Genomic DNA, 14270 nt, shown 5'->3' with positions numbered 1-14270 from the left:
ATGAAGGTGAATGCGGCAAAATCAAAGGTCATGGTCGGTGGTGCTGGCCTGGGAGTGATATCGCAGTCAGGAGCATGGCCATGTGGAGTTTGCGGGAAGGGAGTGCAAGCTAACTCTATCCGGTGCAAGGGTTGTCAGAGATGGGTAGACCGAAGATGCAGCGGAGTAAAAGGCAGCCTACTAGCTGCAAGTGAGACCTTCCAATGCAAGCGGTGCAGGGGAGAAGTCGCCCAAGCAGACCCAGCTGAGCAAGAGGGGCTCGTGGTAGATGGGGAGATGTACGAGGTGGTGGACAGCTTCTGCTACCTTGGAGACATGCTTAACGCTGATGGGGGGGTGGACCTAGCAGTGACCACAAGGGTGAGAAGCGGGTGGAAGAAATTCAGGGAACTCATGCCCTTAACATCTAAGGCCCCATTCCTGAAGATGAGAGGCCAAGTGTACTCAGCCTGCGTCAGAAGTAGTATGACGTACGGAAGTGAGGCACGGGCCCTGAAAACAGAACACGAAGACAAACTAAACAGAGCAGAAATGAGGATGATCAGATGGATGTGTGGTGTGTCAATGAGGGAGGAAAAGACCAGTGCAGAGCTGAGAAAGAAGATGGGAGTGGAGGCCATAGTGGATGTGGTGAGGAGAGGCAGACTGCGATGGTACGGACATGTAGTGAGGAAGGACGAGAACGACTGGGTGAAGAAAGTTATGTCGTATAACGTAGAGGGAACAAGACCCAGTGGCCAACCTAAAAAGACCTGGCAGACGACCGTGGCAGCCGACATGAAGGCACTCGGCATCAACCACGAGATGGCCATGGACCGTTCCCGGTGGAAGAAAGCCAGATCGAGAACCCAGTCCAACCCAGCGGCGCCTGGAAAGCGGACTTTAAACCAATGATGATGATGATACATCTTAAGAAAACTCAAATATCCTATCTCAAAATATTAGAATATTGATTGATTGATTGATTGATATCTTTATTTCGAACATCCAAAACAAAAAAGAAAAACAAAAAAACAAAACAAATAAATTCTAAAGTGCCACATAAGTCCATACAACAAACAAACAAAAAAATAAACCAACAAATAGAAATAAATAAATTAAATAAATAAATTAATAATAATAATAATAATACATAAGTAAATAAATCAATAAAGAATGCTCGAAAAGGAGTAGGAGGAAGCATAGCTTTTTAGATTCCTACCCCTTTCTCACTTTATCCATTAAACCAACGATTCAACATATGCTGTAAATCATGAAAAAGTATACTGGTAGGGTATTCAACGAATCACTTGAATCGTCTAATTAACTCGAAACACCTGCAAGGGTTTCCTGAGCCTTGAAAAACACTCAGCTTGGTTCAGTAAACTAAATCACAAGTATGGGGACCGCTGTATCTGACTGCTGTCCAGAGGACCATCATTGACAGCCTCCATCAGGAGGGTAAGACACAAAAAGAAATTTCTCAAAGAGCAAGCTGTTCACAGAGTGCAGTTTCAAAGCACATCCACAAAAAGTCTGTTGGAAGGGGGAAATGTGGCAGGAAACGCTGCACAACCAAGAGAGATGACCGCAGCCTTAACAGCACTGTGAAGAAGAGTCGCTTCCAGAATTTGGGGGAGATTCAAAGACAGTGAACTGAAGCTGGAGTCCAGGTATCAAAAGCCACACCGGGAAATGGGCAATAATAGCCGTATTCCCATGGTCAAGCCACTTCTGAACTCAAGACAACGGAAGAAGCGTCTGACTTGGGCTATGGAAAAGAAGCACTGGACAGTTGCAGAGTGGTCCAAAGTCCTCTTTTCAGATGAAAGCAAGTTTTGTATTTCATTTGGAAGTCAAGGCGCCAGAATCTGGAGAAAGGCTGGAGAGGAGCAAAATCCAAGTTGCTTGAAATCCAGTGTGAAGTTCCCCCAAGTTCTGCTGAAAAGCTCTATGGAGCTGATGATCTCATTTTCCAGCATGATCTGGCACCTGCCCACAGTGCCAAAACCACCAGTAAATGGTGTACTGACCATGGCATTACTGTCCTCGATTGGCCTGTCAATTCCCCTGACCTGAACCCCATAGAGAATTTGCGGGGTGTTGTGAAGAAGAAGCTGAAAGACACCTGACCCAACAATGCAAATGAGCTAAAGGCTGCTATTGAAGCATCCTGGGCATCCATAACACCTCAGCAATGCCAAAGGCTGATTGCCTCCATGCCACGCCGCATTGATGCAGTAATCCGTGCAAAAGGATTCCCAACCAAGTATTGATTGCATTAATGAACATTTTCAAATGTTTGATTTTGTTTTGCTGTTACACCGTATTTTTCGGACTATAAGTCGCGTTTTTTTCCCGAATTTGGGTGGGGGGGCGACTCATACTCAGGAGCGACTTATATGTGAATTTTTTCACAAATTTTTACTTGATCATTAACACTTTACTTACTTACTAGTATAGTTGATCACTTCACATGTTATTTTCACTTTAAACCGCATGAGGGCGCACTATGGCTGTGGAATAATTGGAGCCTGAGAGACAATGAGTTCCATTCACTGACTTCCGAAGTCGGGAGATTTAATGATTTGGAGTGACACAGATTATTCGATACTTGCTATTTATGTTATAGTCATTTGATATATAGTTTATTTAGAGTAGCAACGTGTACCAGCTCAGTGGCCTAGTGGTAGAGTGTCCGCCCTGAGACTGGAAGGTTGTGGGTTCAAACCCCGGCCGGGTCATACCAAAGACTATAAAAATGGGACCCATTGCCTCCCTGCTTGGCACTCAGCATTAAGGGTTGGAATTGGGGGGTTAGATCACCAACTGATTCCCGAGCGCGGCACCGCTGCTGCTCACTGCTCCCCTCTCCCCCAGGGGATGGATTAAAATCACACGGGGATGGGTTAAATGCAGAGGACAAATTTCACCACACCCAGGTGTGTGTGTGACGATCATTGGGACTTTAATCTGAATCTTTAATCTTTAATGTTGTTAGACTTCAGTAGTTTCCGATTTTCTAGGGAGGCTTTGAAGGCAGCAGGGGGGGGGCGGAAAGAGCGATCCAGGGTGCTTGCGTGTTGGCTCACATGTTGAGCTCTTGATTTGTGAAATAAAGAGCCGGTTACCAAACCCACGTCTTGCCTGGTACTTTGATAACGCTACAATATAGTTATATACATTGATCTGTGGAATAATTGGAGCCGCCAACTGACAACAAGGCTGACATCAGCGGCGCACGTAGGTCCGGAATCGACAGCTGATTTTACCTTAACTTATACTGCACTGAATTAAATTTTAATCAACTGTTTTTAATGTTTTTAACTGTACCTTGATGCTTTTAATGTTTTCTTTTTCTTTGATGCCTTGGCTTGCCTTGCCTTGGCTTGGCTTGGCTTGGCTTGGCTTGGCTTGGCTTGCCTTGGCTTGGCTTGCCCTTGGCTTGGCTTGCCCTTGGCTTGGCTTGCCCTTGGCTTGCCCTTGGCCTTGGCCTTGGCCTTGGCCTTGGCCTTGCCTTGCGTATTCAAATAGCTCAAAACACAATTCACAATTTCCTTAATTGATTATATTACACAACAATATTGAGTGATAACAGCTTTTCTGCAATGACTTGGATTTGAGAATTGGAGGGGAATTGTTCAAGCAGTGGACAAAACTTAAAAAGAAATGGCAGTTAGTTTGTTGAAGCTATGCAAATCTGCTTTCTGGCTACGCTCAAGGGTGTCCAAGCAAGGCTCCAACCCCAACCAATTGCAGTAGAGCAGGGGTGTCAAACTCATTTTTTTCACGGGTCGCATTGTAGTCATAGCTTCTTTCGGAGGGCCATTATGACTGTCAACCCATATAAATGTATGAGCACCTCATATTATATACAGTAAAAGCTACAAAACAAACTGACAAATAACTCAATTTCAAATCAGACGAGTAAAATCTGGTCAAACATTTAAAAAAAAGATATTATTAAAAGTGAAGACAATATGCAATTCTAGTAATGACACAAATTTGATGCACAATTTGTCTTAGCGGGCCACATAAAATGATGTGGCGGGCTGTATCTGCCCCCCGGGCTTTGAGTTTGACACCTGTGCAGTAGAGGTTCAGCAATGTTGGCGTGCCCCCTTTTCACTGACATTTCTCTTGCAGGTCTGCATGGTCTATGTGTGTAGTGTGCAACACAAAATATATACAGAGTAAAATTAATTCCTCCTTGAGGGATTATAATCAGTCTAACATTAAAAATTAAATAAAACTTACATATGTGAGTGAGTAAGCCCGTAGGTGACATAAATAGTTATCTGCAGGACCTAATGATAGAAAAAAAAAAAAGATTTAGTGACAAATACAGCAAAATAAATTAATCAAACTAAATAAAAGAGACATCCTGTTAGAACACAGAGGGCATGACATACTAAGATCTCAAAAAGCAGGCAATACATTTTGTGTTCAAACTAACAGATTGTGTGCATGCAAGAAGTGTGTGTCTTGGATATGATTACTACGAGTGTCAATTCCCACACTTGGTACGTGTTAAATTTAAAAAACTGGTTTTTATGTAGATTATGCTTCTCCCCAAATTATTGAATGCTTTTGTCACGTGCCCATGCCACATGTCACCCAGCCAGCAACTTTCCCCCAGCCACCGTAATCACCGTAACGACTGTCACCTACTCCCTCTTGTTAACTTCTGTATTTAAACCCTGCCCGCGAGTTTCTCCCTGATGGTGTCTACTGTTAATGGCCATCTGTTTCTGTGTCGTGCACTCCTTCACAGTTGCATTTACAGGAGCTTTTTAAAAATATTTTGGCGCATAGATCAGACATGGGCAAACTACGGCCCGCGGGCCACATCTGGCCCACTGGGCCGTTTAATCCGGCCTGCCAAACCTGAATAAATTGTATTATTAAAAATGTTTTTTGTCATTTTCCCTGCAATGACTGCGTTTCCCCAGGAGATTGGGAAATGCCCGCCCACACATTTACTCCCGGGAGCAGTATCAGAAAACTCGGTGCACACTAACAAGTGCGTGTACGTACTCAGTAATATGGACCCGGCGCACTCCGCGCTCTATTTCTATCAGTGCCGAATTTCGAGTGTGGGCTGTGACGTCAACATTCTCGTAGTTTGCGCGCTGAGCTTTCAGATACAGTTTTACGCTAAAGCCACCCACAAACCTTCCCCTGGAATCCTTCCATTAAAATGAGTGGCCCAAGGAAAAGAAAGGTGTGTTTAAAAGTGTGTGTTTAAAAGAGTGGACAATTTGGCTCGACCGACGTGTGTGAGCAGACGTTCAGCCACGTGAACATCAACAAAGCCCGTCACAGATCCAGGTTAACGGACCAAAACCTCGGCTCTATCCTAAGAATTGCCACAACACATTTTACTCCAGACTATGATGCACTAGCAAAAAAAGGGATGTGTACTCGCCCCTCCCTTCCTGTGTCAACTCACAATCAATGTACTAATCACAGTCACCTGCCTCTTGTTACCCTGTCTCGTATTTAAGTCCTGTCTGCGTGTCACTCCCCTGTCAGATCATTGTTAATGTCATCATGTCTTTTTGTTTCACGTCTTTGTCGGTCAGTCCTGTTGTTGGTTTTGTTAGTAAGTTATGTCAGTTTACCGAGTCTGTTAGTTTGTTTTCGTCAATAAACCCTGGTCAAGCTGCACTTGGTAGCCCTGCTCCATTTTGATTCGTGACAGCCGGACTGTTAAAATTATACCATAGTCTGCTATAAATAACCAAAATATCAAGTCTTTCCTTTTTTTTATTGTAAAGAAGCACAAGAACATTAGGAAAATGTTGAAATTTAATGAACATTCGTTTTACAAAACATTTCATGAAACACCTGAGATTTCCTTAGACAAATGTCTAAAATGTCTTCGGTTGTTGTGGTGTCCATCATTGGCACCAACTAAAGAAACTCTTCAGTAACAGTCAATGTGTCATCACCTCCACGAATAAATAAGGCCAGTTGTGCCACGTCTGTGATGTCAGTGCTCTCGTCAATTGCAACGGAAAATGCAATAAATGACTTGACTCTGTTTCAATTGGCTGTATAAATCTGCTGATAGGTCCGAAATCCTCTCTGCTATAGTATTCCTCGTCAAGCTAATATTAGCAAAAGCTTGTCGTTTCTCGGGACATACAAGTTCAGCTGCCTTCATCATGCATCGTTTAACAAAGTTACCATCGGAATACGGCTTTGATGCTAATGCTATTTCACTGGCAATTGGTTAGCTGGCTTTTACCGCTGCTTCACTGACTTGTCGACTCTGGATGAAAGTTGACTGCTATTTCCTCAGACCCGCCTGCAATTCGTTGATCTTATCTCTTCTCACTTGTCCTTGCAAGCAGTCATATTTTTCGCTGTGAAGAGTCTCGTAGTGGCGTCGAATATTATATTCCTTCAATACTGAAACTTGTTGCAAACACACCAAGCACAAAGGTTTTCCGTGCATTTCAATAAATAAATAGGACATGGTCCATTTTTCATTGAAAATTCTACACTCCATATCTACTTTTCTCTGTTTGGATAATGACATTTTGGCTAATGAGGGTGTAGGGGAGAGGTAGAGACCAGGGTAGAAACAACGTTGTAACAAGCAGCAATTGGTGCATTGCTACCGTCTGCTGTGTTGGGTCTGTCTTCTCTGATCAAAACAATGTTGTCTTCTACTCTGATCAAAACAGTGTGCCCCATAGCGGATAAACCATTAATAGCATATTATTAAAAATATTAATTCCGTGTCTTTTATGCATTTTTTCACTTTTAAATGATCCTGCGGGCCTGATCGAACACGGGCCTGATCGAACCTCCTTGCGGTCCGGTTCCAGCCCACGGACCGTATGTTTGACACCACTGCCCTAGATCATTGTTTGCCTGATGTTTCAAGTCATTAAGGACAAACTCCTCAATCAAATCAACACATTTAATTTTCACATCTCACACGTCTATGACATGGGCAAACTACGGCCCCTGGGCCACATCCGGCCCACTGGGCCGTTTAATCTGGCCCGCCAACCCTGAATAAATTGTATTATTAAACATTTTTGTGGGTCATTTTCCCTGCAAGGACTGCGTTTCCCCAGTAGATGGGGAATCGCCCGCCCGCGCATTTACTACCGGAAGCCGTGTCAGAAAGCTCGGTGCACACTCTCAAGTGCGTACAGTAGTACGCACATGGCGCACTCCGCGCTCTATTTCTATCAGTGCCGAATTTAGAGCGTGGGCTGTGACGTCAGCATTCTCGTAATTCGCGCGCTGAGCTTTCAGATACAGTTTTACGCTAAAGCCACCCACAAACCTTACCCTGGAATCCTTCCATTAAAATGAGTGGCCCAAGGAAAAGAAAGGTGGACACTGAGTGCCGAGTGGACAATTTGGCTCGACCTACGCGAAGTGACGTTTAGCCACATGAACATCAACATCAACCCGTCACAGATCTAGATTAACGGACCAACACCGCGGCTCTATCCTAAGAATTGCCACAACAAATTTTACTCCATAGGATGATGCACTAGCAAAAAAAGGGAGACCAACAACACTGTTCCCACTGAAAATGAAGGGGAGGCTCTCAAGTTTGTTGTAAAAAAATGCATTTAGAATATGATTTGTACAAATAGCAGGGATTGAAACTAGCGACCATTCTCATTTTCAAACAATGAAGGATGCTCAAGGACATTGATGCACCACCTGTTTGCGACGAATGTTAACTTTGAAAGGTTTTAAGGCCAACTTTAAGGAAGTGTTTCCCGTTTCCTCACCTCTGTCACCAGGTGTTTCTAAAAGCTCTGCTCTGATTTTCAGATATCCGTCACCGTGTTGCCGTTTTGATTTCTTTATTACTTTATTTAGATATATTCTTTCACTCATTCTTCAAGATGATGTATTTAGTCAGAATGTTTGTCGTTTTATGTGATTTCGCCTCATAATTATAAACATCTTTCATAAATCTGACCTGCAGCCGCTGAAGTGATGGAAACTTGCCCAGGGCGTAATACACTGAAGAACCGCCACTGGCCACACACACACACACACGCACACGCACACTTTTGATACCCATTGTAAATACCACTACATCAGGGGTGGCCAAACAGTCAGAGACTAAGAGGCACATTTTTTACTGTGTCATCGCAAAGAGCCACATCATACACATGAGCATACATGAACACCCCCCCACGCACACGCACACATGCACACGCACAAACGCGCGCGCACACACACACGCACACACACACACACACACACACACACACACACACACACACACACACACACACACACACACACACACACACACACCTCTGCTCAGCCAAATTTATTGTGTGACATTATCATGTCACACACCAACATGATAATGACAGAAATTGACTCCTACAGTACTATGACCACAGGCCAGTCATTTTCAACAATGAACATTGTGTGCACTGTCTCACACACAAACTCTCAATTCCACAAAGTCCACAAACAAAAACATAATAATTTACAATAGCGTTTATTCACTTACTATGCATGTTGCTTAGTGCATTCCTTGCCTTGAACAATCATCTTCAAATCTGGCTTGTATTCCGTTGTTGCTACTCGAAGCAATTCTTTGTGTTGGATGTCTGATACCGTTCGTTTTAGTTTGTCGTTTTCAGGAGACAAGATTTCAACACCGTCACTGAGGCATTTTTTAACAAACTCCCCTTCATTGTATGGCTTTTTAGCCCGTGCAATGTCCCAAGCCAGTTGATGCGATGCAAGTGTGACAGTCTCTGAGTGCTTCGTAATTTTTGGGAAAAACTGTACCTGTTTTTCTGCCTGACTTTTCAAAGTGTCCAACTTGCGCTTGCGAAATTCAGTCCCTTTTGAAAATAGTTGACACTATTTGTTTCCTCAAATGGATTTGCCCCTCCTCCGCGGGATTTCACTTCGTGTTTGACGGAAATACCATATTGAACTCAGGCGAAGCCACACGCACAAAAAAAACACAAACACAAATGTTGATATGAACGTAAAAGAGCCGCATGAAACCAGGCAAAGGGCCGCATGCGGCTCGCAAGCCGTGGGTTTGCCACCCCTGCACTAGATGATTATAAATGCATTACATTCAACATTAACAGTGGTTGTGGAAGATTGTGCCACTAATTTACCAGCAGCAGGACGGTGAGGAATCCATCGAAGATATTGTTCCTGAACGAAAGGTACCCTTTCCAGCCCAAGGCGAATATCTTCACACACATTTCAAACAGGTAGTAGATGATAAAACACGTGTTCTATTATGGATGGAAAGAGAAAGTGGTACAGCATAAATGTCACGATAATTCTGTATACTCATCAAATGCTGGTTGAAACTGGTATGACACATCAAAGAAATGTTATGGTCGAGCTCACCTCCATGTAATGGTTATCTTTCTCTGCTGTGGACTTTTCTGAATTCAATACCAACACAGCCTAAATCACAAAAAGATAGTACAGTGCATATGCAGTAATAGCTGTCACTGACCACGTGTTCTTGAGTACACAATTAGATCTTCACACATCGGGATGCTATGGGGCTGCAATTTCTGCAGCAGCTACACCCGCTAGCACCATCCCTTTTCAAGTCCCCTTTCGATATGTTCGAGTAAATGCTAATGCACACCGGTCTATTTCCACCCTTGTTTTCACTGTTAGCAACTCAAGAGGGCAATTCATTCGTACAGTTGAGAGAAAAAAACCCGTATTTTCCGCCCTATAAGGCGCACCTAAAAATCTAAATTTTTATCAAAAGTCGACAGTGCGCCTTATAGTCCGGTGCGCCTTATATATGGATCAATTGATGAATTTGTTGATCCATACTGGTTGTACACAGTGCTCTGCCAAAATGTTTCAGTACGTTTTAGTACGACTAGTAAATTACACGGTCGCATCGCTTCCCAACATTACAGCAACTGTAGTCAGGGGGCGTCACCGAATAGCTGTTGTACCCGCGAGGCTATTTCATTTCAAAATAGGCTGCTCCGTTAATGTTTCGAGTAAATTTACGGATTGATATGGAAGGGGAACATAGGTAAGCAGTACCAATGTGTTAGATCGAACTTTAGTCAGTTCCGATCATTTTATAGGAGATCGTTTGAGAAACGCGATTGTTTACACTTTGCTGAGGCTCATGGGAGATTGCGAGCTGAGGCTCGTGGGACTTTGCGGATGGCTAATGCTATATCGATAGCTGCTATACGTACCAGGCTATTTCATGTGAAAATAGGCTGCTCTGTTAATGTTTCGAGTAAATCTACGGATCGATATGGAAGGGAAACATAGGTAAGTAGTACCAATGCGTTAGATCGAACTTTAGTCAGTTCCGATCATTTTATAGGAGATCGTTTGAGAAACGCGATTGTTTACACTTTGCTGAGGCTCATGGGAGATTGCGAGCTGAGGCTCGTGGGACTTTGCGGATGGCTAATGCTATAACGATAGCTGCTATACGTACCAGGCTATTTCATGTCAAAATAGGCTGCTCTGTTAATGTTTCGAGTACCGTATTTTCCGCCCTAAAAGGCGCACCTAAAAACCTAAAATTTTCTCAAAAGCCGACAGTGCGCCTTATAGTCCAGTGCGCCTTATATATGGATCAATTGATGAATTTGTTGATCCATACTGGTTGTACACAGTGCTCTGCCAAAATGTTTCAGTACGTTTTAGTACGACTAGTAAATTACAAGGTTGCATCGCTTCCCAACATTACGGTAACTGTAGTCAGGGGGCGTCACCGAATAGCTGTTGTACCCGCGAGACTATTTCATTTCAAAATAGGCTGCTCCGTTAATGTTTCGAGTAAATTTACGGATTGATATGGAAGGGAAACATAGGTAAGCAGTACCAATGTGTTAGATCGAACTTTAGTCAGTTCCGATCATTTTATAGGAGATCGTTTGAGAAACGCGATTGTTTACACTTTGCTGAGGCTCATGGGAGATTGCGAGCTGAGGCTCGTGGGACTTTGCGGATGGCTAATGCTATAACGATAGCTGCTATACGTACCAGGCTATTTCATGTCAAAATAGGCTGCTCTGTTAATGTTTCGAGTAAATCTACGGATCGATATGGAAGGGAAACATAGGTAAGTAGTACCAATGCGTTAGATCGAACTTTAATCAGTTCCGATCATTTTATAGGAGATCGTTTGAGAAACGCGATTGTTTACACTTTGCTGAGGCTCATGGGAGATTGCGAGCTGAGGCTCGTGGGACTTTGCGGATGGCTAATGCTATAACGATAGCTGCTATACGTACCAGGCTATTTCATGTCAAAATAGGCTGCTCTGTTAATGTTTCGAGTAAATCTAAGGATCGCTATGGAAGGGAAACATAGGTAAGTAGTACCAATGCGTTAGATCGAACTTTAGTCAGTTCCGATCATTTTATAGGAGATCGTTTGAGAAACGCGATTGTTTACACTTTGCTGAGGCTCATGGGAGATTGCGAGCTGAGGCTCGTGGGACTTTGCGGATGGCTAATGCTATAACGATAGCTGCTATACGTACCAGGCTATTTCATGTGAAAATAGGCTGCTCTGTTAATGTTTCGAGTAAATCTACGGATCGATATGGAAGGGAAACATAGGTAAGTAGTACCAATGCGTTAGATCGAACTTTAGTCAGTTCCGATCATTTCATAGGAGATCGTTTGAGAAACGCGATTGTTTACACTTTGCTGAGGCTCATGGGAGATTGCGAGCTGAGGCTCGTGGGACTTTGCGGATGGCTAATGCTATAACGATAGCTGCTATACGTACCAGGCTATTTCATGTCAAAATAGGCTGCTCTGTTAATGTTTCGAGTAAATCTACGGATCGATATGGAAGGGAAACATAGGTAAGTAGTACCAATGCGTTAGATCGAACTTTAGTCAGTTCCGATCATTTTATAGGAGATCGTTTGAGAAACGCGATTGTTTACACTTTGCTGAGGCTCATGGGAGATTGCGAGCTGAGGCTTGTGGGACTTTGCGGATGGCTAATGCTATAACGATAGCTGCTATACGTACCAGGCTATTTCATGTGAAAATAGGCTGCTCTGTTAATGTTTCGAGTAAATCTACGGATCGATATGGAAGGGAAACATAGGTAAGTAGTACCAATGCGTTAGATCGAACTTTAGTCAGTTCCGATCATTTTATAGGAGATCGTTTGAGAAACGCGATTGTTTACAGAGGGCTCGTTGGTTATTGGCTAGTGGATGCATACCGCAACCCTAGTCAACCTCAGTTTGTTGCAATATAGCTTCTATTTTATGCGCCTTATAATCCGGTGCGCCTTATATATGGACAAAGTTTTAAAATGGGCCGTTCATTGAAGGTGCGCCTTATAATCCGGTGCGCCTTTTAGGGCGGAAAATACGGTATACGTATATATATATATATATATATATACGTATATATATATATATACGTATATATATATATAGTATACTATATACATATATATATATATGTATACTATATATATATATATATATATATATATATATATATATATATATATATATATGTAAATATATGTAAATATACTATATATACTATATATATATATATATGTGGATTTTGAAAAACCACCAAATCTCAGTTCGACCAGTGTATCTGTTGTTTACCAGTATATCTGTTATTTAGAAGCTGTGCCATCTTTGTTTTAAGAGTCCACTAAATTTGGAGCCCCAGGTCCTTTTGCAGGGACATGAAAAATAGTACAGCTAAGCCTCGATTTTATGCAGACTTTGGGGTCCAGAATTTCGGAATCACATTAACCCTAAAAGCGCGTTATATAGAGTCTTGGAGGGAGAAAAAATTCTAAGCGTGGATCGGGAAATTGCAGGAGGGAAATACACGTGTTTGCACTTGAGGAATAACATCCTTCTTCTGGGTGAAAATTAATACAATGTTATTATTAAAAATTATAGGAAGTCTTTACGAAATGTATTTGGACTGAAACATCAAAACACAAAACTAATAGACATTGTATTAATACAGCAAAACCACGCTCACCTGTCACGTGCCTGCCTCACCGGACTTCCAGCCACGCCCCCAATCAAGCTAATCACCAGCACCTGCCACGGCTCATTGGGCACGCTCTATTTAAACTCAGTGAATCAAGCCAGTGGTTGTCAGTTCGTCTCCTTACCCTGCCCGTGACGCCACTGCTCACTGTGCCATGCCCGAATGATTCCCGTTGCCGTTTTTGCTCGTGCTCTGACCCGACTCGCCTTGCTCGCTGCCTGTCCTGACTACTCGCCTGTCCTTGACCACGTTCTGATCGCCCCCTGCCTTGACCACCTGCCTGCCTCCGACTACGCGCTGCGCTCTTCTGCTCAGCCACACCACCCAGACCGGCAGTCCAGCGTTCCACTTCCCCTTTCCCCTGTTCAATAAAGGTCGCCCTGTCTCTGTTCTTGACATCACCGAACAATAACAAAACAGAGTAATTACAGTGTAATAAAAAAGAACTACAACACATGTACATAAGAAACATTATTTGAATTAATTTTTTGATCTCTGAAACAGAAAGCGTCCATAAACTGTGACGTGTAATGTTGCGTTGTTACGCAGAAAACATTGCACACGTTAATGAGTTTAAAGTAATCCCAAAAGTCCTTCTTAAATTCCATGTTTAAAATAGTCCATAATGCCCTTACAACTTTAGTCCATTGCTTCCTTGCAAAATCTAGGATGTCCTGAGTTTCCGGGTAGCGATCATGTCGGGACGTCCTACCTGTCGAACTAGCATAAGCAGTCATCCTGTTGCATGTTGTTTTCCAAATTATTTAAGGTTAGTAGTAAAATGCATGTAGGACAAAAAAAAAAGCGGTTCATGACCAAACTGCGTTAGACAGAAAGTTGCATAGATCAAGGCTTAGCTGTATTGCTAAATAATACAGTACAGTATTTTCTGCACTATAAGGCGCATTGGATTATAAGGCGCACCTTTATTGAAGCGCACCAGACTAAAAGGCACATAGAATAGAAGCTACTGCATCAAACTGGGGTTGACTAGGGATGTGTTATGCACCCACTAGATGGAGCTGTGCTAAAGGGAATGTCAACCCAGTCAATGAGGTAAAAAAAAGTCCAACTCCCATTCCGTATGAAAGTGATACGGTTTGGCTTCTTACTTGGTCCAGCAACCCCACTCATTTTTTATGACCATAAACTTTATTTAGTTTAAAAGAAAAAAGCGAGTGCGGGGGTTTATGCCTAATGCGTTGATTAGCTTGTTAGCTTTGGCACCGGTTTTGTGTATGCGCAGCCGAACTTGCTGCGGTGAGGAGG

General features: G+C 42.9%; 1 protein-coding gene across 13 annotated transcripts in view; it reads right to left on the bottom strand.

Annotated features, from left to right (window-relative positions):
- Positions 1-14270, bottom strand: part of tpcn2 (two pore segment channel 2) — a 148061-nt gene that overhangs the window by 28330 nt on the left and 105461 nt on the right. For 11 of the 13 annotated variants that reach the window (XM_037246663.1, XM_037246655.1, XM_037246658.1 and 8 more), the window contains 3 exons: positions 9361-9420; positions 9120-9242; positions 4237-4286 (listed from right to left, as the gene is read on the bottom strand). In XM_037246663.1, coding sequence (XP_037102558.1) covers positions 4237-4286; positions 9120-9242; positions 9361-9420 — 233 coding nt within the window. The remainder of the gene's footprint in view (positions 1-4236; positions 4287-9119; positions 9243-9360; positions 9421-14270) is intronic. The other 2 variants (XM_037246656.1, XM_037246659.1) reach the window with 2 other exon arrangements.

The sequence above is a fragment of the Syngnathus acus genome, chromosome 3 (genome assembly GCF_901709675.1).
Source record: "Syngnathus acus chromosome 3, fSynAcu1.2, whole genome shotgun sequence".
Taxonomy (NCBI): domain Eukaryota; kingdom Metazoa; phylum Chordata; class Actinopteri; order Syngnathiformes; family Syngnathidae; genus Syngnathus; species Syngnathus acus.
The sequence above is the reverse complement of the archived record's forward strand: the minus strand, read 5'-3'. Positions and strand labels throughout refer to the sequence as shown.